Below are 23,774 nucleotides of genomic sequence, written 5' to 3' on the forward strand. Positions count from 1 at the left end.
GGAGATTAAAAATGTCATTTTTCACTATATTAGACTTACGAACAAGATGACGGGCTTACAGCTGTTATTTCAGCATGAGCTCGGAACTAGCTTCACTCCAGGAATCCACCCCACCCCACACAGTTGTCCTTCCTTGCTACTCACATGGCGCTCTCTCCCAGCTCTTCATAGAGATGTGCCCCTGGTGGTGGTGGTGGTGGTGGCGGTGGCGGTGCAGCAGGCACTGGAGCTGCAGGCTTGGCTGCAGGCATGGCCGACTGAATCCTTGCGGTCTTTGTGCACTCAGCCTGGCGTCTTGAATAGAGTAAGGTTGTCTTGTAAGACTCAGTTTAGAAGCCACAAGCAATAGGCTATTGTTTTAATAACGAGATTCTGTTATCAGGGGACCACTTGGATCAATTTATTAGTTCAAATAATTGTGTGTAATCTAACAGAAGCCTTCTCATGTTCAATATGTAAATATTTGCCCCTTGAAGAAACAGTAGAATTCACAGCTATATTTTCAAATGAATCTCGTTTTTACTAATGGCCAGGATACTAGTGTTAGAAGTGATCTGTAGTTTTAAGTGTCACAGATGGTATTTCTAAAATTAAGTCATTAAATTTTAGAATTGGTTAGAAGATACCTTTCATACTAGATAACAAGTTGTCTAGTCAGCTTAACCATGTGCACATACACACATAACAGCTAAGAAAGTAAAACAACAGTTCAGTACAGTATTGTACTTGATTGAGATAATCCGTGATTTCTCATTTTCTACTACATACATTCCTGTGCAAAAAATATTCATAATCATACTTACACTTTAAACCTGTTTTGGGAAGCAGTGCATGAGAAGAAGAGAAAGTGACATTAGAATTACTGGACTAGTGGCTTTATAACGTGATTTGCTATAAATTATGAGCAGCTTCCTGAATAAGCTCGTAACGACACAGTTAATGATACAGGATGGGAAGGAACGACTTCAATAGGGTGAGTGAAGGCGTGGCCCCTCGTTAGTATTGGTGCAGACTGACAAAGATACCCAAACACCACAAAGGAATAACAACTGAAGGGAGGAAGAACAAACAGCAGTAAAACATGGAGCTGTAAGTTTCCACTCTAACAAGACTATGGAAACTTAAGGATGACCTGATGTTTGTCAGGGCTTGTTTCTTTATGTGGAGAAATATTGATTTTACGGGTATAAGGATCTGATATGCTCCTTTGAGGAATGGTTGAATGATAAAGGAGAAAGATTGCTACAGAATTAACTGTAGAAGTGAATACTAGATTGGTGGCTTAGTGATTTTTCCAGGGTTGTTTTTGAGGAACTTCAGCTTAGCTATAACACTTGATTTGTTAAAGAAATGTTACGATTAACTGCAGCCACCAAAAGTTATGTTTGCAACTCCATAGGGCCTTTGTGAGAAAAGCATCCATTTAACATCTTCACACGGAGCACACCTTCAATGTTTTAAGTAAGAATTCACACGTTGGATTCAATTTGAGAGAAAACTGTTTAGAGACCAAAGAGAAGGTCGTGGATGACAGAGTTTTGACTGTTTGCTTGACACCCATGGGAAGACAATCTCGCTGGGGGATTGATGCTTTCAGACTGGCCTGTGGGTACTCTGGTCAGGGATCCTGCCTACTCCTCACAATCTAGCATCCTCTGAGAAAGAATCTCAGCTAGGAAGGCTCCCCTATCCTTCTAGGGTAAATCTAGGGGGCATTTTTCTCGATTAAGGATTGATGTGGGAAAGCCTAGCTCATGGTAGGCAGTGACATTCCTGAGAATATATGCTTGACTGTGTTAAGAAAGACAGAAGAAAATATGAGCCCAGAAGGAAGCAAGTAGGCAGGATCCCCCCCCCCCCCACGTTGTCTGTTTCAGTTCCTGACTTCAGGTTCTTGCCTTTAACTTCAGTCCTGGCTTCCCTTGGTCATATATTATAACTTGTAAGCCAAATAATCTCTTTCTTTCCCAAGTTGGTTTTGGTCAGTATTTTATTACACCAGCAAAAACTAAATTAGGACAGAGAGGTTTCAGTGTAAGAATACATTAGGTATTTTAAATAGTGAATAACTTTTCTACCATTCATATCTTCTACCATGTTTGGTACATCAAGCATTTATGACAGTTACAGTAATTGTCCGTATTTACTTTTTGTGGTGCTCTCAGGGCTACTTCTCCTTTTAATAAACTCTTCATCTTTTAAAAGAAATGGCTGCCAATAGGGACACGGTACTAATTTCTCATACCTCGTATCAGGCCCAATGTATGCCTTGCTTACTTAAAATTGCAGGTATTAAAATAGTTAAATTCCTTGAGCACTTCCCACATGCTAAATAGTTTTTGGTACTAGAAGGAAAACACACGACATTAACCATCAAAATTTTGCAAACGCAAAAGTTACTTTACCAAATACCTTCCAGGGGATATCCACCTAGTGACCTCATACTCACTGTCGGTAGCTCACTAAGACGACCAAGATGGCTGGGATGCAGCAGAGGATGATGATGAAGGCCAAGGCCAGCAGGGCCCCTTCTGTGTACCCCAAGCTTTCTCCTCGCTTCTTGATGCTCGTCACAGCTTCAGGAGTCCGAATCTCCAGGATGCGTCCTCCTTCTCCGTAATGCGGCTGGAAGTCTTTATTGATATCGAGCAGTTTGCCGTCCAGGAACCTTTGTTGTGTGACAGATTTGAAAAACTAATTACATTAGAGGAGAGGAGTCGCTTTGATATTAAAACATGTAAGGGGAAGGGGGAATGAGATGAGGAACTGGGAGGCAAATAAATAATTAATAAAAAGGCATCTTTTAAGAGTTTTTGGATTCAAAAGACAAACTGGGTGATGGTTAGTCGGTATTGATTATTAACTTGAGACCTGGGAAGCAAGCATAGCTATGAAGGATGGTTTAGGTTAGGGTTAGTCTCTGGAGATGGCTGTAAACTGTTGTGTGTTATGTTAAATGGGTTCCTCAAAATGCACAAGGATCCACATGGAAGATGCTGAGGGTCTTCCTGCCCCGAGTTGGTTTTGATTGGTAAATAAAATTGCCCGCAGCCAGTGTCTGGGCAGGAAGACATAGGTGGAGTTTTAGCATTCATGGGTGAGGAGCCCAAGAGAGGAAGAAGGGTTCAGAGCTGTCAGGACTGAGAGCTACAGAAGAGAGAGCACAGCAATCTTGTGAGATCTGGGGAGGAGCAGACCCAGTTATCCCATCCCCCAACCTGGGTCTAGGACAAGAAGGATAGATAACAGAGGAGATGGGGGGGGGGGTGTTAGCCATGTGGAGGATTAGAAGTGGCCCAGCCACTGAGATGTTTAAGACATATTAAAATAGAAGGCTGTGTGTGTCTGTCCGTCTGTCTGCCTTTCATTTGGGAGCCCAGAACATTAGAGCGGGTAGTAAAGAACGCATGGCACCACTGACAGGCAATATGAACAGAATTAACTGACAACGACTACAGTAAACTACTGCCTTGATTATGCTGAGAAGAAGGACTTACCCGCTCTGGGTGGTACTATTCACTGGACCTGCGATCCTGGGTCGTATAAAGGGAAGATCTGAGCCGAGATATTGTATTGGTCGGTGTTTTTCAACTGTGGGTGACCTTACAAGTTCTGTCCACACCCAACCTTCATGACTACTCTACCATGGAGGGTGTGTGTGTGGGGGGGCAGGCTATAAACTGGTTTTGTCAATAACTTTTCTCCAAGTAAAGTTTATCCCCCCTTAAGTTGCTTTTTGTCAGAGTAACTGACGGAAAGTACAGCTGATAATTATACGCTGCTTATTCTAAGAGCTGAGAGAAGCAGCAATCACGGAGCTGGGGAGGATGAGGTAAAGGATCACCACAGCCCTCACTCTGATTTCCACTAGGCAGCTGAGTGCCCTTCCATGTAAGAATCCCAGTGGCCCCATCAGCCAATAGAATCTACCAGTTTTCCTAACTAAAAATTTCCAGGAAACAACATAAAATAATTAAAATGCTTGTGTCTGTCTTTCCTCTCTGACATACTTTAAGATATAGTAGCATATATTTAAATATGTAACATATATAAAATGAAGTATATTTCTTATAATTATATATATATACATATATGTATGTATGTGTGTATATATATGTGTATGTGTATACACACACACACACACACACACACATATATGTATGTATCTTACATATATATAATGAGGTTCAAACCCAGATCTGGTAATAAGTTTGCTAATTATTATTACTAGTTTTGTTTCTTTTCTTTGGATCAAAGAATACACACATACACACACACACACACACACACACACACACACACACACACACACGGAGGAGGGAGGGAGTGAAAGAGAGGAGGGGGTGAACACCAGGGGAGATGTTTATAGATTTCAGATAATAAAAATTGAGAGAATAATCTAATTGTCCATGGCTGGACACTAAGCAACAATGATAATGCCTTGGTATATTTTGCTAACGCTAAATTTCCATTCCTGTAGTCTTAATGCTAAGATCTGCATTTTTGGTCTTGGAGTATGAGTGTGAATGTGTGTTTACAAATAAGTCATAAAGTACTTATGAAAAACTTGCAGGCTTAAAATGTCTACTGTTTCTCAGTTCAGGAAAATTCTAAATGCCAAATTTTATCTCTTCAAAAATTATTTTCACTTTCTATATGCTTTTGTGGTTTTGTTCTCAGATATTTTATCATGAATGCTGTTCAAATTATATCCCAATCAGTTCGTCTTTGCCACCAGTTAGCATCCTTAAAATGCAGACATGCTTTTTCTAAAATCTTGAGACCTATTACCAAAATTAAAACAAATTTATGCAGAACATAAAGGAGGCTGGTGGGTTAAAAAAAAATCTAGGAAAAATCCTATTGGGAACACATGTCAGAAACAAATGTATGAACCTGCCTTTAAAGTCTGGTTCATGTTCATATGAACTGTGTTTACATATGACTACGTATCGATATACGTTTTAAATTAAAACGAAGTTTAAGTAAAATTTCTTCCCAATGATCTTTAGGACACTAGGTGGCACTGTTGTCCAGCAAAAACTGGATAAGGCAGTGAGAGAATTAGAATAATGGCCTACAGAAATTATGCAATAGCATCTTACTCAAGTTTTAGCCTTTCCTCTCTGTTTTTGGTTTTTCTTCTTTCTCCTATGTTCCTCTTCCTTCTCATACCCACATTTCTTTTTATCCTTTGGACTCAGCTATCATACAGAATTAGAGCTACGTGGCAGTAGTTTTTCCTTTCCTGAGCTCTTCTGAGTCAGGACATGAGATGGGTTTATTTGTTTATTTCTCTCACCATGGAGTTATGTGGAAGAAGGCTCAGTGTCCAACCTAACCTTCAAACCTGCTGAAGTTCTTGAGACAATCACCTCACTAAGAGTCCATTTCCCCCTGTGAGCTGGACTCCTGCATCAGGAGTGTGGAGTTCCTTTGAGGGGATCTCAAAGCGCTGCTTTGGCTCCTGACTTCGGCAGAACTCCTGTTGCCCATGGGGTTTCTGACCTCAGTCCAGCTGTCCGTAAATAAGAATCACCTATAGGTGCCACTGTCCCTGCATGGAGGTAACGTGCAATTAAAAACCACCTACTTAAAAAGCTCATTTCTGTCGATGGCTCTGTTGGTCTGAGGGTCAATGGCATAGACAGTCAGGTCGCACTTGCTGTAGTCTTCTAGAGAGAAGGCGTCTCCATGGCGACGGGCACCTATGGACTCCACCACAACCTTGGCACCGGGAATTTGCTCCTGGACATAGCGATCCAAAATCCTGAACATGCAATAACACGTAAATATGACATTCTGATGGACTTAGTGGGGGATGAAAGAAGTAATCCTCTACCTGAAATGACATTTAGTAAATGACAGCTTTTTTTTTTTTTTTTGGCTAGTGTTTACTAAAAAATGTCTATATGGGTTTTCAGCAGTTACTTCTCAAATGATGCTAGAGGCTGAATATGTGAAAGAGGTTATCGACCACGTGCTATTTTAAACCTCCAGTCCTGAGTTTATGGCATCAGTTGAGTGTTTACCTAGCTCGTGGAAAATGTCAGCTGTTGTGTGCAAATGAAGCAGCCTCTGCTTTAGGAGCCACAGGACACTGGGACTCTGCCCCGATGTTGTTGATGTCATAAATGACACCTGTACAGTAGTGTATGACACTCCTAACATGGTGGAGGAATAGGAAGCCCATTTCCTCAGGGTTATAAAGATCCTCAGAACATGGCCACAGTGGAAGAGTGTTGACAAATTTGGTGCGTTTACAAGACTAAATATTCCATGAAAGGCTCAGAAGCTAGCCATGAGAAATAGAAAAAATGTAAAGCAGTGTTATCATCTTATACGGAAAAAGAAATATTTAGTAGAAAAGACAGAAATAATGTTAGCCATTAGATAATTTCTTTAAAGTATAACTTTTCTCTAGTTCTGTAACTTGCTTTTAATTGGAAATACCTATTATTAACATTTGTTGTTTGCTTTCTATATTCCTATAAATAGAAATTTCTTTAATAGCTTACATTATTAAGACATTATATCATCAAACACTTGTAGAACACATTAGGGTATGTATTAAAGACTTAGATTTAAATGGAAATGTATTAGCAATAACCATATATGGCAATTCCTTTTAAGCCAGTGTCTTACTGTGTAGCACAGGTTGCCTTAAAACTCAATCCATAGAACACAGTCTTTTCTTGCAAAAATCCTCCTTTACCCAAAATACTGTCATTCTTACATCTTTTTGATATATTTTCTTTCCTACTTACAGACTCCCTTTCAATTTATGTTCTTTTATGTCACCATGAGACACAGAGAGATTAATAAAGTTGGCATTTTTGTAAGAGGAGTTTGAATCCAGTGTATATGCAGGATGTAAAGTGACACAGTATTGTCTCTGTGCCTATTATTATACCACGAGGCTTTGTAAGTTCCCAGGAAACCACAAGGCAGTAAAATATCATTTCACTCTTTACAGAGTCTAGAGAGTGATCTACAATAGCCCTGGCTTTTGATTTTGAGTGGGTGCAAAGAGCAGATAAAGAGAAGCAATAAGGACACAGACAAGGCCAAAGATGTGATCTTAGCCCTGGCACCAAGTCAGAAGTCAGGTGCATAGGCATGTTCAAGATGAAGTTTAGGAATTATATGATACATGCTATTAAAACTTCTAAGATCAAAGTTCAACCTGCTTTAGTGGAATTCCCTTAAATTATCTCTTTGCTTATTGTCACATCCATGAGGACCAGATTCAAAGAAAAAGATCAAGTCAAAGTTCATCTCCAAAACTTAGGGATTTTTTTTTGGGTGTGTCCAAGCTTTATCTAAATATTGTATGCTGGTTTAAAAAGTCCCAGGACTGGTATAACTGACCTCCTCCTGGATGTGTGCTCATCACAGATAGAGATCTATTTAATATGGACACAGGCATTAAACAGGAAAATAGTGTGCCCTTGCCCTCCAAGGTTAACTAGATCCCAGGGGACTGGGGTGTCATTTATAAAATTGTCCTGTAATACTTGGGAACCACCTGTGCTCTTGTTCTAGGAGCCCATGGATACCTCAGTGCGTATGCTCTTAGCTGGTGTCTATAGCACAGGGAAATTTCCTCAGTGCTTCCAAGTGAAGCTACAGTCAAGCATCGCCTTTAACTCATTCTCAGTCAGATGGAGTAACTACTAAATGGATAACTAAGTGAGCTAGAAGCTCCTTCCAAGCCTTCTCACCTCTGAGGGCTAGACACTCAACGGGCTTTAGTAGTAAAAAATAAAAAATGGCTAATTTTCTCCAATTTCTTGACCTTAAATACCCACAAAGAAACTATAACCAAAGATTAAGATAATTGGTACATTTCTATAACCGTCTGAGGGATGATGGTTCCCTAAGTTTTAGACTTAAATCCAGTAATGATATTGATTAAAAGAGTCCCAGATATAAGTTCCCATGATGTTGACTCAATTCAATACCACAGTGCCTGCTTGCTGCCGAGAGAGAGATAGGTCCACTGTTATTTTAACTTAAAAATCAAATGATGATTAAATGTATCCTTTCTCTTCCTTTCTGGAAGACATCTTGGGTAGGGGGGGTCTTCCCAGTGTGATTCTAGTCACTTAAACAGCTACCAAAGTCTCTAAATCAGATCCTTGGTTCAACATTCTCTAGTTCAGTCTTAGACCCTAAAGGAAACAGGGAGACGATATAGCAGAGGGGGGGTTTGTGAGCTTTTCAAGGGACTCTTAACAGACTTTGAGATGGATTGCTAACACACATCCTACATCTTTGGCTTCTCCTGGTTTCCTGCATAGGCATTGGGATTGTAATAACTCTCATCTTTACTTCTCCCTCACATTTCTAGTTTCTAGTATAGGCGATAGTCAAGAATTCCTTTTCTTCCTACAGCTGGTTGTTACACCATATAAGCATGATGCACTTTTGAGGTCCCCGAGATAGACCCACTAGAGTAGCACCCCAATTGTCATGTCTTAAACCCTACTCAGCAGTATGGAGTCAGCTTTGGCTAGTGTCCCGGTTCTCTGAATGTCACCGGTGGTGGTTACCTCTAAAGAGAGGAGGATGATAAGGACAGGAGAGGACATAACAGTTTAAGCATGGGGACCTCAGTTTGCGTCCTTGGCCATAGGCTGAAAATGTCCTTGGTTCTGTTCTGACTAGAGACCCCAAACTTCCAGCAGTTAAAAGAATGGATAGTATTGGTAGAAACCTAACATTTCAGTTGGACGGGTCAACAACCTGATGAAGGGATCACCCCTCAGAAAGGTGGGTCCATTCAAAACTATGTGAAGAGATAAGAGAAATAATTAGCATTTCAGAAGAGACAACATAAAGCTCTTTCCCAGGATTCCTATTCTCTAGCACAGTAGCTGAGAGGGCTTTAGGAAGTCTGTCTGCTTTTCTTCATTACTCAGAAAACGGTGACTTTTCATTTTCTTTTCTAAGCGTGTGCTTTCCTTAGTGATTTAAGCTTTCCTTCTCTGAGGCTCTCCTCCCTTTTGAAACTTCATATTGAGCATGCGGCTGGCCTCCACACAGGCTTAACTCTAAACCACAAGGCATTTGCCTTTTCCTTTTCCATATTTCTCTTCCAGGTACTTGCAAAGATTCACAGCTTGTCTGTTTTGTGTTTTTTTTTCTTTTTAAACTCAATAAAAGTGTCCTCGAGGTCCCTTTGGGGTCCATTTCTAATTTTTGTATTAACAAGACTAAGAACTGCAAGAGGGGAGCCAGACATCTTTACTAATGTATAGTGATTCCTCCAGGGCTCCTTGACATTTACACCCAGTATGAATCTCCTTGGAGAAACTCACAGACATACTCCGGGTGTATTTTTCTATGTGTTCCTCCTCTCTCTACATTCACAGTTAAAGTCTATGTTAGAACACCAACTCTGTTTCGTTAAACAAAAAAACTTCAATACATAATCCATGCAAGGCAGGCATGGCAGCACACGCTTGCAATCCTGGAATTTGGGAGGCAGAGGCAGGGGGATCAGAGGCTCAAGGTCATCACGGACAATTTGATCTATATGAGAACTGTCTCAATACAGACAGACAGTACAGCTCATGATTCCTTGAAATGATCTCAATAGTGCTGGGATTATCGGTGCCTGCTAACATCCTGGTTAAATTTATCTGTAGATTAAATGCTCCCTTTGGGATACATCTCTGAAGTATTTGATAGAGCAACGTATTTGAAAATGTTGACACACCTAGAAATAACATTGTTTCAAATATCAAACTGACCCACTTTGTGCTCTCTTAAAAAATGCATTGTCTTAAGTGTTCAGCTTGTGCTATTTTTGCCCTTATTAGGAGAAAAATTGCAATCTTGATTTTGGAGGGAATTTGCAAGTAACAGTGCTTGCAAGGAGACACTGCCAATTATAGTGAAATGTTTTGTTTGCTTGATTGATCTTTCACTTTGGCCAGGCACTGGAAGCCTGTCTCATTAAAGTGTGGTTCCCTTCTACAGCTGTCTCGACCATTGCCTGCTTCACTTCTTAGGTTCTTTCTGGTGAGATCATCCGAAGATCCTCCCAACACGGAGGCCTCACAGACAAAGTTGATTTCCAACCACGATGAATGCCAGACTGCAGTGTCCGTGGATGGGTAAGAAAAGGAACCTCCATCCATAGTTTAAGATGTTCTTTCTCCTGAGAGAATTATGCTCCCAATAGTAATAAAATGCCGAATAGTCACATAAAACTCACAAAATGTAAGGGGGCCCTCCATGTCAAACTGCATTATAATTTTGACATTTTGTAAGTAGAGATGGCAGAGTTACATACAGTAGGTGCCTAATTTAGAGGTTTGGCTTTAGCATTTCATTCTTTTACATATCAGTTCCATAATATTAGTGATTATAAGTTTCAAGTCCTTTAAATATACTTATAGTTAGATGCAGCAAATTTTATCACATAAGTAAATAAAATATACTAAAAAATAATACAATAGAAAAATTACTGCCTGTATGGAATCACCTCCTTTCCACCAACCCTCCAGTTTTTATTGGACAGACATTCCACAGGATTTGATTGAAATTGAACATTTACATTACAAAGCCTCTAGCAGCTTTTATTCAGTTAAAAAAATAAAACCAACCTCTAGACTCTTCACTGGTACTATTAATTTAAAAATCATAAACAATGTGAGCATGTGGTTAAAGCCCTGTGGAAGGTGGCTGTGGACCCAGATGCCTTAGTTTAGCAGTGTATAATGGATATTTTGGTATGTTCCAAGGACGTTTTTCTTATATGAGCACAATGACTGCGAATCATCCCACAGAGAGAAAGGTTCAGTGTGACACTCTGAGAGACACCCAACTCAAAGTCAGGTTGAATGAGAAATTTTTCACCAATTTCTTCAAAGCTTTGGAGATCCTCAAATAAATGAAGGTTAAAAATAAACTCTACCCCTTAAAATGTTGTGTCTAATCTCTGAAGGACTGTTTTGATATTGGATATATATTATGAGAGACAAATGAGTACTAATTCGAGTTCTTCCTATTTTTCCTTAAAAACAAAATAAAGCTAAAATGTCTTTTCAAATGATAACATCTTATAAAAGCATTTTTCCCACCTTCTGTGTCTACATACTAAACATTTGTTACATTTATCTTTATCATATGTGCCCTGTGTGGCTAAACGTTTGCACGATTTCCATAACATAAAAACCAATGTGACATACACACACCTCTTTGATATTCTGTTAAGGGATGTCTAAAAGCAGAATTGTTGGATCATAGAAGTGTTTCCATTTTGAAAAACTTCCTCTGTGTTTTTTATAGCAGCTACATCCTTTACGTCTCATTCATGATACCCATGACTATCCTCCTTTCTGCAAACCCTCACCACTTAAAAACATCATTCTCAAATGGTGAAGGTGTAATTCCTTATGTGACCTTGACTTGTGCCCAGGCGATGGTTAGCATCTGCTTCATGCAGCTGTTCTCCATTTGTTCTTTGAGGAACACTTTTTTTTTTTTTTTGTCACTTGGCCATTTTGGTTGGGTTACCGTATACAAAAATTCAGTGGAGATAAAAGGTTTAAATAGAAAATTTGAGACCAGAAGAACATATGAGAAGTAAAGCTAAGAACACGGGACAAAATGATCTACATAGCTTCTGAACCAATGAGAGATCAGCAGAGTGAAGGGCATGTGAAGGGTGTTTGTGAACCTGATGTCTAGTGAGAGGCAAGTTTCATCCACACGCCCAACCTCCCACCCTTCCTCTCCCAGGCTCCTCACTGTATAAAGGGATTGCCTTTGGAAGAACTCAAAGGAAGTATACTTGAACTTGACTTATCACACAGGACAAAGGAAAAATGGCTGCCCCTTTGAGTTAAGGGTGGATAGAACAATGAAGATGAGGGGGTAGAGATGAAGAAGATGGAGACAGTGGGAGAATGAAGAAGGAAGAAAAGTAGGAAGGAATAAAGATTTCATTTGGGCACCTTTAACAGAGCAATGTCACCTAGACATAAGACAAAAAGAATGCATAATTAAAACTACTAACTATTCCTGCTTAAAACAGAATTAAAAGGCAGAGTTCTTTTCCCTGCCTTGGTCCCAAGTGACCCAATGTAGACCACACTTTCAAGTGTGCTCATGAGTCATTCTTAAGAGTTCTTGCTGCTATCTGGTGACTGTGCTCTGCCCTGACTTCTCAACCTGGTCCTGTGGCTTCAAAGCTCTTCCGATACATCTCTATGTGCTGAAGCTAGCTAGCTCGTTCAATTTCTAGCACCTGGGAGCTGCTGGCATGTGGGTAGCAACAGCTAAGCACTTGTCCTTCTACTTGCTTCATGGTCACATAGACATGTGCAATTGTCCTATCTCTCAGTCTTTGTAATTCTCTGGATCCCATATTTTACATTGATGTGACATTGCAATTATTTTTACTCTCTTTGACAGAAATCTGTATTCTTGATATCAGTTTAGTCATTAAATTTACTGTGAATTAGGACTTAAAAACTTAGAAATTACAAGGGTGCCTTTCAGAAGGTTTTTGGACAAATAAACTGTGGTACATCTGTTATGAAACTATTCAGATATTAGGAAGCTTGAAGGTAAAACCAGGGAACTGAAAAGGCGGGGGGAGGGGATCTTTTTGACTATTGGACAAAAGAATGGGATCTGGCTCCCATTTCTGGCTGCAGTAGAGAAGCATCCTAAAGTGTCCGAAAGATCATAAGATTGCTATTAAGGCAAGGCATTCTGATAAAGATCAAAGAGACGGTATTGCCCTCTTCCTTAAGACAATACACATACTAGCAGCCACATGTGGTCATCAATATTTAGAAAGAACCCTGTGCCTCTGTCAGCGATGCCGTCTGTTCCCGAGACATGCAGACATAGGGTAAAGCTTAGTAAACGTGTAGACTGTTGCTCTCTCTAGCTTTCTTACCTTTCTAGTGTGTTTCTATTGTTCTGTATAACTATGCTTGTCTTCTACACTGAGCTCTAAGCATCTTGTTTGGATTATTTGATGGAGAACACAAGGCCTAGGGAGCAGGGAAGAGCCAGAGTGACATCCCGGAAACACATGCACTTACTGAAGAACCATTCAGGGATAAAAGAAATGATCTATTTAGTCCTGAAACAGGGGAGCAAACCTTAGAATTTTATGAAGGAAGTCAACCTGAAAAGGCTGCATGCTGAATAACTCCATTGTCCTTCAGTTTCCATGGAGATGGCTTTAGAACTCCTTGGGAATTGCAAAGTCTATGGATTTTCAAGTTCTTTGTGCAAAATGCCATAGCATTTGCATTTAATCTATTCACCTCCTGCCAAATGACCTGAACCATCTTTACCTGACTAATGATAACCAACACAGTGCACATGCTACCACACTAGTTTGTCTATACATGTTCAGCCTAAATAATATGTGGCCTATAGATACACAAGGGCAATTTTACATTATATTCTGGACCCAACAAACCCACAGATATAAAAAGCATGATCTAGGGATTAGTTAAGGGAAGTTTGATATTACAATGTTGTACACAAATCATTCTACCTGTTCAGACAGTTAGAAACATATGATCCTAAGGGTGAATGAGATCCGGGTCCTCGTGAGCTACAAAGCAACTTACAAGGAATGACAGACTGACTGGCATCCCCTCTTTCATTTCGCGTGTGTCTTCTACTATGGGTCAGGCTCTGCTCGGCTCATCATGGAAAATTTTAACCACTCATAGCAGTATTTAACCTATCTCATCTCCTTCCAAGAGTGAAGACAAAGAAAAGGTCATTCCCTGAGCAAGCATCAGTTTCCAGCAGGAAAGGGAACACAGACACGTCAGGCCCCTCTACATATGAAGGTTATTGTCTGAGACAACAAAGTGGTATACAGTAGAAGTACTCATCTAGAAACCAGAGTAATCCGCCCTGGCGATGAGACCAGTTCATAGAGTAACAATCCATCTGATCACTGTGGGAGTTCCGGGATCTGAGACAGTGATGGGTCAGTGATGTGCTGGATCCCACCTTGACCAAGATTGCTTAATTATGAATCTTTCTGTCCTCTATATGAACCTAAACCTCATGACAGCAGCTAGAACACTGGCTCAGGGTAGGGACAGTGTTGCTGCCCCCCCTCTATTAGCTCTTTCCAAAGTGGCCACATAGAATTAATACCTCTGCCCTAGTTTGCCTTCCACCAATCCTCTCTTTAATTCTTGGCATGCCTGGTCCAACTTAGCATACTGAAGCTGCAGGAATACACATATTCCATATACATATTCCATAGAATATACTAGACCCACAGTGAGTCATAATGTGAATTCTGGAATTAGGTGATAATTAGGTCTTATAATGGCTCAACTGTATAGAATATACTGTAAGGTTGGATATATTGATAACACTGGCTAAAGCATGGGGAATGAGGCCCATGGACAATCTCCATGATTTCCTTTTAACACCCTCTAAAAGAAGTTTAATAAATTCTAGTGGTGTTTGAAGCATAGAAGTAAAAAGTATAAAATGTACAAAATCAGAACAAGGCTGACCACAAAGTCCTATGAATAAAGGATTTTAGTCAATGAGTACTTTAAACTTGAGGAAATGAACATTAATCATTAGGTAATATGACCTATCATGTGTTCTTTGAGAAAGACATTTTATATTGAATAATAGAGTGTGAATTTAATATAAATTCCAACGTGAAAAAGAATACATTGGCATAAGATTCAGAATATGTACAAATGTGTGAGGGATGACATGAAATAAGTGTGTTTTACCAGAACTGACAGTAATTCCTGTTATGTGTTCATTTATCAAATGCTTACATATATGTGAGTGTACTGAGGATTGTTTTATAGTGGAAATGCTTTGTATGATATTGTACTGATGGATGCATTAATGTACAGAGTTAATAGTCTTGGTTTTCTCTTCTTCAGTATAAATAAATACAAATATATATAATACTTATGCATATATACATATTTAACACATATGTACCTATTATGCAACTACATATGTACATACTTATTAAACTTATATTTATTATACATAGGCAAAGGTCAGCCACTTGTCTATGCATCAGACATGCAGGAAAGGACACTAATACCACAAAAGTATTGTGGCTTTGTAAAGCTAATATAAACATTGTAAGACTGGTTGGTGTAAGATACTGCACTGGATACCATTGACTGTTCCTTGTATAATCGTGGGATACTTAGTTTCACTAGTTTGAACATAGAGCTCCTGGATTGCACTGTTTTAATAAGAGTGTTCATTCAACATTCTGGAAATTCAGTACAGTGATGCTTGCTCATTGTCATGAACACTTGACAGTGGGTGACTGTATTTTTTTACATCAATACAGGACACTTTAGCATCATGCAAGTTTACCCAGAGCAATAAATAAATGAGAGAATAACTGTAGTATTTATCTAAAAGGAATGAATTATAGTCCTGGGTTTAAGTTCTCACCAGTAATACGTCTATTTAACTTACAAATACTATTGGTAGCAGGAGCCCGTGAGTGGGACTCCCACACAGAATGCTGTGGTGGTGCTTCTAGAAGTATAGGTCTGTGATGCTGAGCTAAGATTTAGAGCCAGTGAGAGAGAGGAGAGCATCACCCCATCAGCATCATGTCTGGAAAGCGGCTTCATTCTGCTCTAATGGGCATTGATGTGCAATATGAATAGAGCAGGAAGAACTTGTAACCTCTACCCTCCTTTTGTAGGTCTTCTGTAATCCATTTCTGAAGGTTGAGAATGTCTTACTTTGTACCCTAGGGTAGCCTTCAACTCACAGTCTTCTCCCTCAGCCTCCCAGTACTGAACTTACAGGTATGTATGTAGCACCATACCTGGCCTTCCCTCATCTTTCAAAGGCTTCTTCGTTTTATATTATATTTTAAATTAAAGAAAGCATATTTTAACTCACAGGATATTGATGCATAGAAAAGCAATGTGTTTGTATAAAAAGAACATACAGTTTCTGGCTCCAGGAGGTCCCAGATTAGAGTCAAAGTAAAAAAATTTCAAAGACAAGGGCAGAGATTACATTTCATTCTAGGACAAAGAATACAGACAGGCAAAGCCCAGAAAGAGAAGGGACCACACGCTGTTTAACCCCATGTCTCATGTAACTCAGTGTGTTCCACAAAAGCTTTCAACAAACCTAGCCATTACCTTAAGGTGAAGATTTGAAATAGAAAAGCCTTCACTATTTTCTTCAAAGTCATTCCTGAATCTAATAAACATTTTTTAATTTGTCCCTTAAAATAAAAAGAGAAGAAAACACTACTAAATCCATTCCACAAAAATGCTCTCCTGTTACCAAAACCCAACATGATGCAACAGTAGCAGCAGCAAGAAGAAGAAGAAGACAACCACCACGGGCCAATAAATGCATAAATTCTCAATAGAACAAGAATCTTCCTGAGGAGGCAAGGTTGGGTCAACACACAAAAATTATATTATGTGAACAAAACGTCTTAAAAGATGCAGACACAGAATTTGGAATTGTTCAACTGGGCTTCATGACCAAAGTTATGACAGAAATAGATGGAGTATGCCCACAAAACAATACTTTCCCAGTTACTTATCTATTGCTGTGATAATACGCATGACTGGAGCACCTTACAAAAGAACACATTTAGTTTGAGGTTTATAATTTTAGACAGAGTCCATGAACATGAATCATGGTGGGGGGTAGCCTGAAAGCAAGCAGGCAGGCAGGGAAGACCAGGGTAGGACAGGCAGGCAGGCAGGCATGCCACGGAAGCAGTAGGTAAGAACTCACATCTTGAGACACAACTCCAAAGGATAGAAGAGACATTGGGGATGGTGTAATTAGTTTGAAACCTCACTTACAATGACACAGTCTCTCAAACAAGGCCACACGTCCCTAACCTTCCAAACAGTCTACCAACTGAGGATCAAAATTAAAAAAAAACATACCTATGGCTGCCATTCTTATTCAAACCATGATAAAACCACCAAAATTATGACAAATGAGGAAGAACAAAAGCATTGCCTCCAGAATCAGGAATAGGTTATGGATGTCCACTTTTTTTCTCTCTTATTCAATAACATATTTGAAATCATAGATGGAGAAGTAAGATGGGAGAACCACACAAAATAGTTGCAAATAAGAGAAGACATCAAGCTGTTCCTCTTTGCAGATGTTGAGAATCTATACTTAAAAGACTCTTTAGAACCTAAAAATATCCTCATAGATCTATTAAAATTTTCCATAATATGGCAGGATATGATTATCAGTAGTCTTCACATATTCTCACAATTAACTCACAAAAGAAAATATTAGGAAAAATATTTCATAATAGCTTCAAAATAATAAAGTACATATGAGTAAACCTTACCAAGAAAGTGAAAGATCCCCCCACAATGAAAAACTTCAAGACACTGCCAAAAAAAAAAAAAAAAAAAAAAGCAAACATGAATTTGGCAGAAACAATGGCATGGGAACAGATATATTGCCAAGAGTAATTTACAGATTCAATACCATTCCCATCCAAATGCCAACGTCATTTTTTATAAAATCAAGAATAAAGTAATCGAAGAATTCCTAAGGATACACAAAGTAAACCTCAAAACATAAGGGTATACTAAGGATAAAGAACACAGACAGAGGTCTCATGGTCTCCAATTATACTACAGAGCTTTAGCAACCAGCAAAGTCATCCTGATACGGGTGTAAGATGACAGGCAGACTGGTGAAAACAAATGGAGAAGCCGTAAATAAGGCATAGCTATGAGAACCCATACGTAGCTATGTCCACCTAACATTCAACAAAGGTATCAACAACATGCCATAGAAAAAAAGTGGGACTATATAAACCAGTGTAATCCTCATGGAAATCAGTGAGGAGATTTCTCAAAAATTAAAAATAGAACTAACCCATGGCACAATTATGCCATTCCGGGGAAACGTCCAAAGGTAAATTTTTTAAAAAAGGAATAATGAATTTATGGTTATAAAAAATGAGATCATAAAATTTTCAGGAAAATGAATGGACACAGAAAGCTAACAAGGTGACAGGAAGTAAGGAAAAACAACAATAGCCACCAATGAAAATGACAACAAACCAAGCACTGGCACGTACCTGCCTGTACATAATGTAGAGGTGTGTGTGTGTGTGTGTGTGTGTGTGTGTAAGTACTAGAAAGCACAAAGAAAGTAAGAATAGGTTATGAGGAAGGAGAGTGGAGGTGCGGAGGAGGAGACAGAGCAAGGAGACACATGGATCATGAAAGAGACAAAGGAATTGGAAAATGGCAGAAGCAGGAAGATAGGGGAGAACAAAGGGCATTTACTGATACACACTTTGATTTAATGCTTCAGCTAGACCTAGTACCTCTTATGCTAATTTGAAATAAAAATGAAAAAGTCATGTTTGATGAAATGCATTTCCTTCCATCAATTTCTGGCTACTGGATTTTCAGAAGGCCAGTAAGATGAACAAAGAAACAAACAAGTAAACAAATAACAAAAAAACGTCATTTCATCTAAAACAACAAAGCAACACAATTCCTATAAGATACTACTGAGTTGGCCATGGACTACTAGATAAAGGGTCTGCTCACTGTCTTGGTGCTCGGTGGTATCTGGAAGGTTCTGTAGTGATTGTTCACTGTCTTGGTGCTCAGTGGTATCTGAAAGGTTCTGTAGTGATTGCCCACTGTCTGATGTTTGCTCTGCGGTATCTACAATGTTCTGTACTAATTGCTCATTGTCTGGTGGTTGCTATGTGGTATATGGAAGGCTTTGTAGCCTCTCTAGTATTTGCTTTCATTGTGAGCACAGGTACTAAGGAGCCATACTTGGGCTCATATTTGAACAGCAAGCACTTTACTAACTAATCTGTCTCTCTATCCTGGACAGTTTTCCTATTCTTGTTTTTCAATCTTGAGTATGCTATGGCCCATGTGTGGAGGTCAGAGGAAAACCCTGATATCAGTCCTCATTTTTCATCCTGTCTTGTTACCATTATTTCTTGTTTGTTCATTTAATTTGGTTAGTACATAAGCCCAGCAATCTTGCCTGTATGCTTCTGAAGATTCTTTAACTTTCTTTATTTTATTTTTCTGAACTATTTTTTAATGTATTTTATCCAGATGTACTGTCTAAGTCACTGTAAACTGTTTCCTTCTCTCTGGAGTAAGGTGGCCTGGCCCACTGAGAATAATTTGATGTAGTGGTCAATACACACAATACATGAATGAAAGCATTTACAACCCTATTTGTCATTACTGATACAAATGAGATTTAAAAATGCAAGTGGCTGAATTTCTGTCCGAGCTACTAAAAAACATGAATAAACCATAGACACTTAAGAGAAAAACTATAAGCATAATTCAGAAGATACAGAATTGATTGCTGCTGTTCAGAACATCATCCTGAGTAAAAGATTCATTGATTTGACACTCTGACTTGGGTTGCATTATAAAATAACATGATGCTCTATTTGACAAAATTTCTGGATTTCAGAGCATAAAACATTACAATGCTAAATTATTCACTTCGTATCTATGGAGAGTGAAAGTGAGGTGCTTCAAAGGGGTCTCTATATTAGTTCGTCTCTGAAAAGGAATGGCACAGCTTGATAGATCAGTAGCTAGCGCTACACCCATTTTCATAGTAAAACTGCTTCCTACTCAGATTTGGTGCAAGTGTACTTGGTGCAAATGCTCGGGTGGGGGGAAACTGAACTGAATCATCTTATATTTGGAGAAAATAAAACTGGCTGATGATATTTAGGGGTGGTTATACCATGTCTTTTTCTCCCTTAATTTTCAAGTTATTTTAAAATGAAAATCTAGTTAAATAGACAACAAGAAAAAGGATATTTTCTCATTGTTTTAGGGGCTGGTTGATTCTGGTGACCTGGGAGAGTGCTCAGTAAGCAAAAATGCTTACCTTAGAAGATGACCCCAATTCAAATCCCCAGCACTATGTAAATGTCAGAAATGGCCACTTGTGCCTGTCACCTCGGCATTGTGAGGTAGAGACCGGTGAACTGGGGAAATCACTGGATATCCAGCCAAAGCAGAGAGCCTCAGGGGCAGCAAGAGACCCTGCCTCAAAGTGTAACACGGGAGCAATAGAGCAGGACTGCTACTGTTCTCTGCATGTAAGCACGTGACTGTACCTACAAACATGGATGCTTATGCATGTGTGTGGTCATGTGCATGCACACACACATACATGCACACAAACACACTCAAACTCACACACAGCAGTGATTCCTACAAAATATGCTGCTTAAGCATAACAGCCCTGCTTTCAATGTTGTTTTAATCAATATTGCTATACCATTAAAGGAGAACAGAAAGGTAGAACAGATGTGCGTTTAACTTTTCTCTAGCTACATCTCGTCAGAAAGCTAATCATTTCACTATATTTCTGTAAGTGTATTTCTCCCAGCAGAACCCAATACAGTCTTGATTATAAGAATTCAGAGTAGAGTGCATGGATGAATGATGATTATTATGGACATTAAAAGAAAAATGAATGAAATGTTAGAATAAGCAATACAAACGAACAGGGCACCCTACTGGAATATTTTCTAAGAGAGATCTAGTGGGAGCTTTAAACAGTAAAACCAAATTGATTTTTTTTTTTTTAGTTTGTCTGTTATGATTTTTCATATTTGTGTTTTCTCATTTAGTTGGTTTAACAACAGCTAGGAATTAAAATTCTGCCACAGGATACTTCAGTGCAAACTAGATATACATATGTATTTATAGTTTGTTCTACATCTCAAAGAGGATATTACTTCCTGCACATAATGACTGATGCAAAAATGCTTCCAAAGGTAATTATACATTAATTTTCAGCCCAGGAAAGAAATATGGCTTCTTATAAATGGCGAGTTTCAAATGGCTCAATCTTTCTTCAAAATGGAAGGGGTTCTTCCTTCCCTCCTAAAATAAAGTAAAAAAAAAAAAAAAACCTTATATTTCAGAAAAAGTAATAAGTTCCTTTTGTGTTCAAACAACAATAATGAAAAGTTACCAAGAATGTTGTGGTCTTTGCTTGCATCACTGTGGCAACACACCTGAGTGGGCCGACTTAAAGAGAAACATTTGATTTTGTCTGTAGGCAGCTGGCCTTCTGCCTTCAGCTGTGGAGCGAGGTGCACACGTCAGGGAGGAAAGGCATACACAGAGGAAAGCTGCTCATGTCATAGCTGGAGAGAAGAGACAGTCACAGAAAGGACAGTGCTGAGACCATCCCCTGATTTACTAAACTCATGAATAATACAAAACTGCCCCCTCCTGCTTTCTTTCAATACAGCACCAAGGGCACAGGAACACTACAATGGAGATAAAAATCAGGAAGCAGGAAGTCAAAGCATTGCCATCTATGAAGGATATGATCCTCTCTCCAAGAAGCCTCAGAGGTGCCACCTAAAGCCTTTCAGGTCTAATGAGAACGTTCAGCAAAGCAGAAGCACAAACCAATGCACCAGAGTCTGTGGCCTTCCTATCGGGTGGCAACAAGGATGCCAATGAGATGATGATGGAAAGAGAGCTGCTCAAAATTACTTCACACACACACACACACACACACACACACACACACACACACACACTCACATAGTTCTAAACTTAACCAAGGAAGCAAATGGCCTCCACAATGAAACTTTGCACACACAAGAGAAAGACTGTAGAAGACACCAGATATTGGCAAAATCCTTAATGCACTTAGATTAGAAGAGAAAAAATAAACTGGGAAAACAGGCACCACATGAAACATTCTATAGATTCAATGTATAAAGTAATACCAACCAAGACCTCCTGAATCATTTCCACAGACATAAACTGAAAAGTCTTAAAAATTAATTTAGAAATACAACAGACTTTAGAAGGCCAAGGAACCCCTGAGTAGAAAGCAGGCTAGAGACATTTCCATCCCTTATCCTGAGGTACACTGAAGAGCCACTGTGACCAAAGCCGCATGGGACTGCCACAAAAGCAGGAATGTAAACGGTGGAATTAAAAAAAAAAAAAGACTCAGATGGAAGCCTTTGCAGATACATGTGATTACTGTTATTTTTCTTTCCAAAGATGTAAAGAGTCCTCACCGGAGGAGACTGGACAGTGCTGAGAACACTAGATACCCACAGATAAAAGAATGAAACCCGATCCTTGATTCTCACTCTGCAATAAGATAAACCCCAGACTGCGACATAATGCAGACCTAAAAGTATTAGAGAAAAAAAAATCAGGGGAAACACGTCAACATGCATGACCAGTAGCTCAAACAATAAGGCCATCATGATAAATAAGACAACACAAAACTAAAATCTTCTGTAAAGGGAATGACTAACAAAGTACGCAGGCAGCCTACGGATCACCATAGAAGCTTTGCCATTATACATCGTACAAAGGATTAGTATCTAGAATATAAAAAGAACTAAAAATCCCAATCACTAAGAAAGCAAACAAACCTAAACAAAAATAGGCTGAGGAGCCAAGCAGAATGTTTGAGGGGGAAATAAAAATGGTCAATAGATGTGTAGAAGTGTTCAGCATCGACAGCTGCCAGGGAAACCCATGTTACCACTACTCTGAGATTCTTCCTTGCCAGGGTCACAGGTTATCATAAAGAAAAGATGAGCACAAATGCTGGTCTGGGTGTGGATAAAGAAGAATCTAGAGTCACTGTTGGTGGGAGTGTTGTTGGGAGACCACTGTGGGCATCACTGTGGCTTCTCAGAAAGCTGAAGACAACTTCCACACCACCACCCAGCCATTCTTCTCTTAGCATTTCCTACAGAAATACATGTCCATCCGTGAGTACATCTGTTCTACACATAATCTCAAGGGAATGGTACTAGTCTACATATCCAGCAATTGTTGGATGGACAATTCAAAACATAGGATACATACTCAATAGAATTTTACTTAGCCAGAACTACAATGGAACTATTTACAGGCAAATGTATAAAACTGAAAAATATTGGATGATGTAATTCAGGCTCCAACACAGCGAAATATCTGGATCACAGTGGATAGGGTCACAGGTCAAAATAGACAAATCTGGAGAATGTTAGGCCCAAGGAAGCAAGTCAGTCACAAAAGGTGACCTACATATTTCCACTCTACAGCCTGAGTTAAACGGTCAATTTCACATTGTTAGGAGCAGAATTTGTGGGTACCATGGCCAGAGGGACAGATATTAGTTAATGGATATAGAATCTTCTATGTTCAACAACAATGTTCTTAAAATACTGATAATGGTAAAAACTGTGTGTGTGTGAATGTTTGTATGTATATGTATTTGTGTATGTCTATTTGTGTATGTGTGTGTTTGTGTATGTATGTATATATGTATGTATGTGTGTATGCATGTTTGAGTGTATGTGTGTTTGTGTGTGTTCATGTGTATGTATGTGTGTGTGATTTGTATGTTTTATTTTTAGCAGAATGAAAATAAAAGGAACACTGGTACATATTCATCTACCTTGTCAAAGAATATGTAATTCTCTAAGGGTCAACCAGATGTCTTCATGCCACCTTTGAAGAGGAGAAAGAACAGCTTCGAGAATTACATATGCTACCAGATGCCACGAAGCTCTAACACATGAATTAAGAGCTGTTGTCTGTCACAGAGCTTTGTTCTCTTGAAACCCTGTGCAAAAGCCTGGTCCCTCTCTGTCAGAGCCCACTGACCTCATCTTCCAGTCCAGCTTATGCAGAACGATAATCACTCCGGGATGTTCTTGATCTTTATCACCTTGCATAATTTACTTCTCTCCACATCAACCCTGTAAG

The 23,774-nt window shown here is 39.2% G+C and overlaps 1 protein-coding gene across 9 annotated transcripts in view; it reads right to left on the bottom strand.

Annotated features, from left to right (window-relative positions):
* PCDH15 (protocadherin related 15) overlaps positions 1-23,774 on the bottom strand; it is a gene marked incomplete at both ends in the record, with an annotated part of 610,552 nt that overhangs the window by 18,059 nt on the left and 568,719 nt on the right. For all 9 annotated transcript variants that reach the window (XM_080938401.1, XM_080938402.1, XM_080938400.1 and 6 more), the window contains 3 exons: positions 145-294; positions 2,450-2,668; positions 5,594-5,770. In XM_080938401.1, the coding sequence (XP_080794527.1) occupies positions 145-294; positions 2,450-2,668; positions 5,594-5,770 (546 nt within the window). The remainder of the gene's footprint in view (positions 1-144; positions 295-2,449; positions 2,669-5,593; positions 5,771-23,774) is intronic.

This window comes from Micromys minutus, assembly GCF_963924665.1.
Source record: "Micromys minutus genome assembly, chromosome: 25".
Lineage (NCBI taxonomy): Eukaryota > Metazoa > Chordata > Mammalia > Rodentia > Muridae > Micromys > Micromys minutus.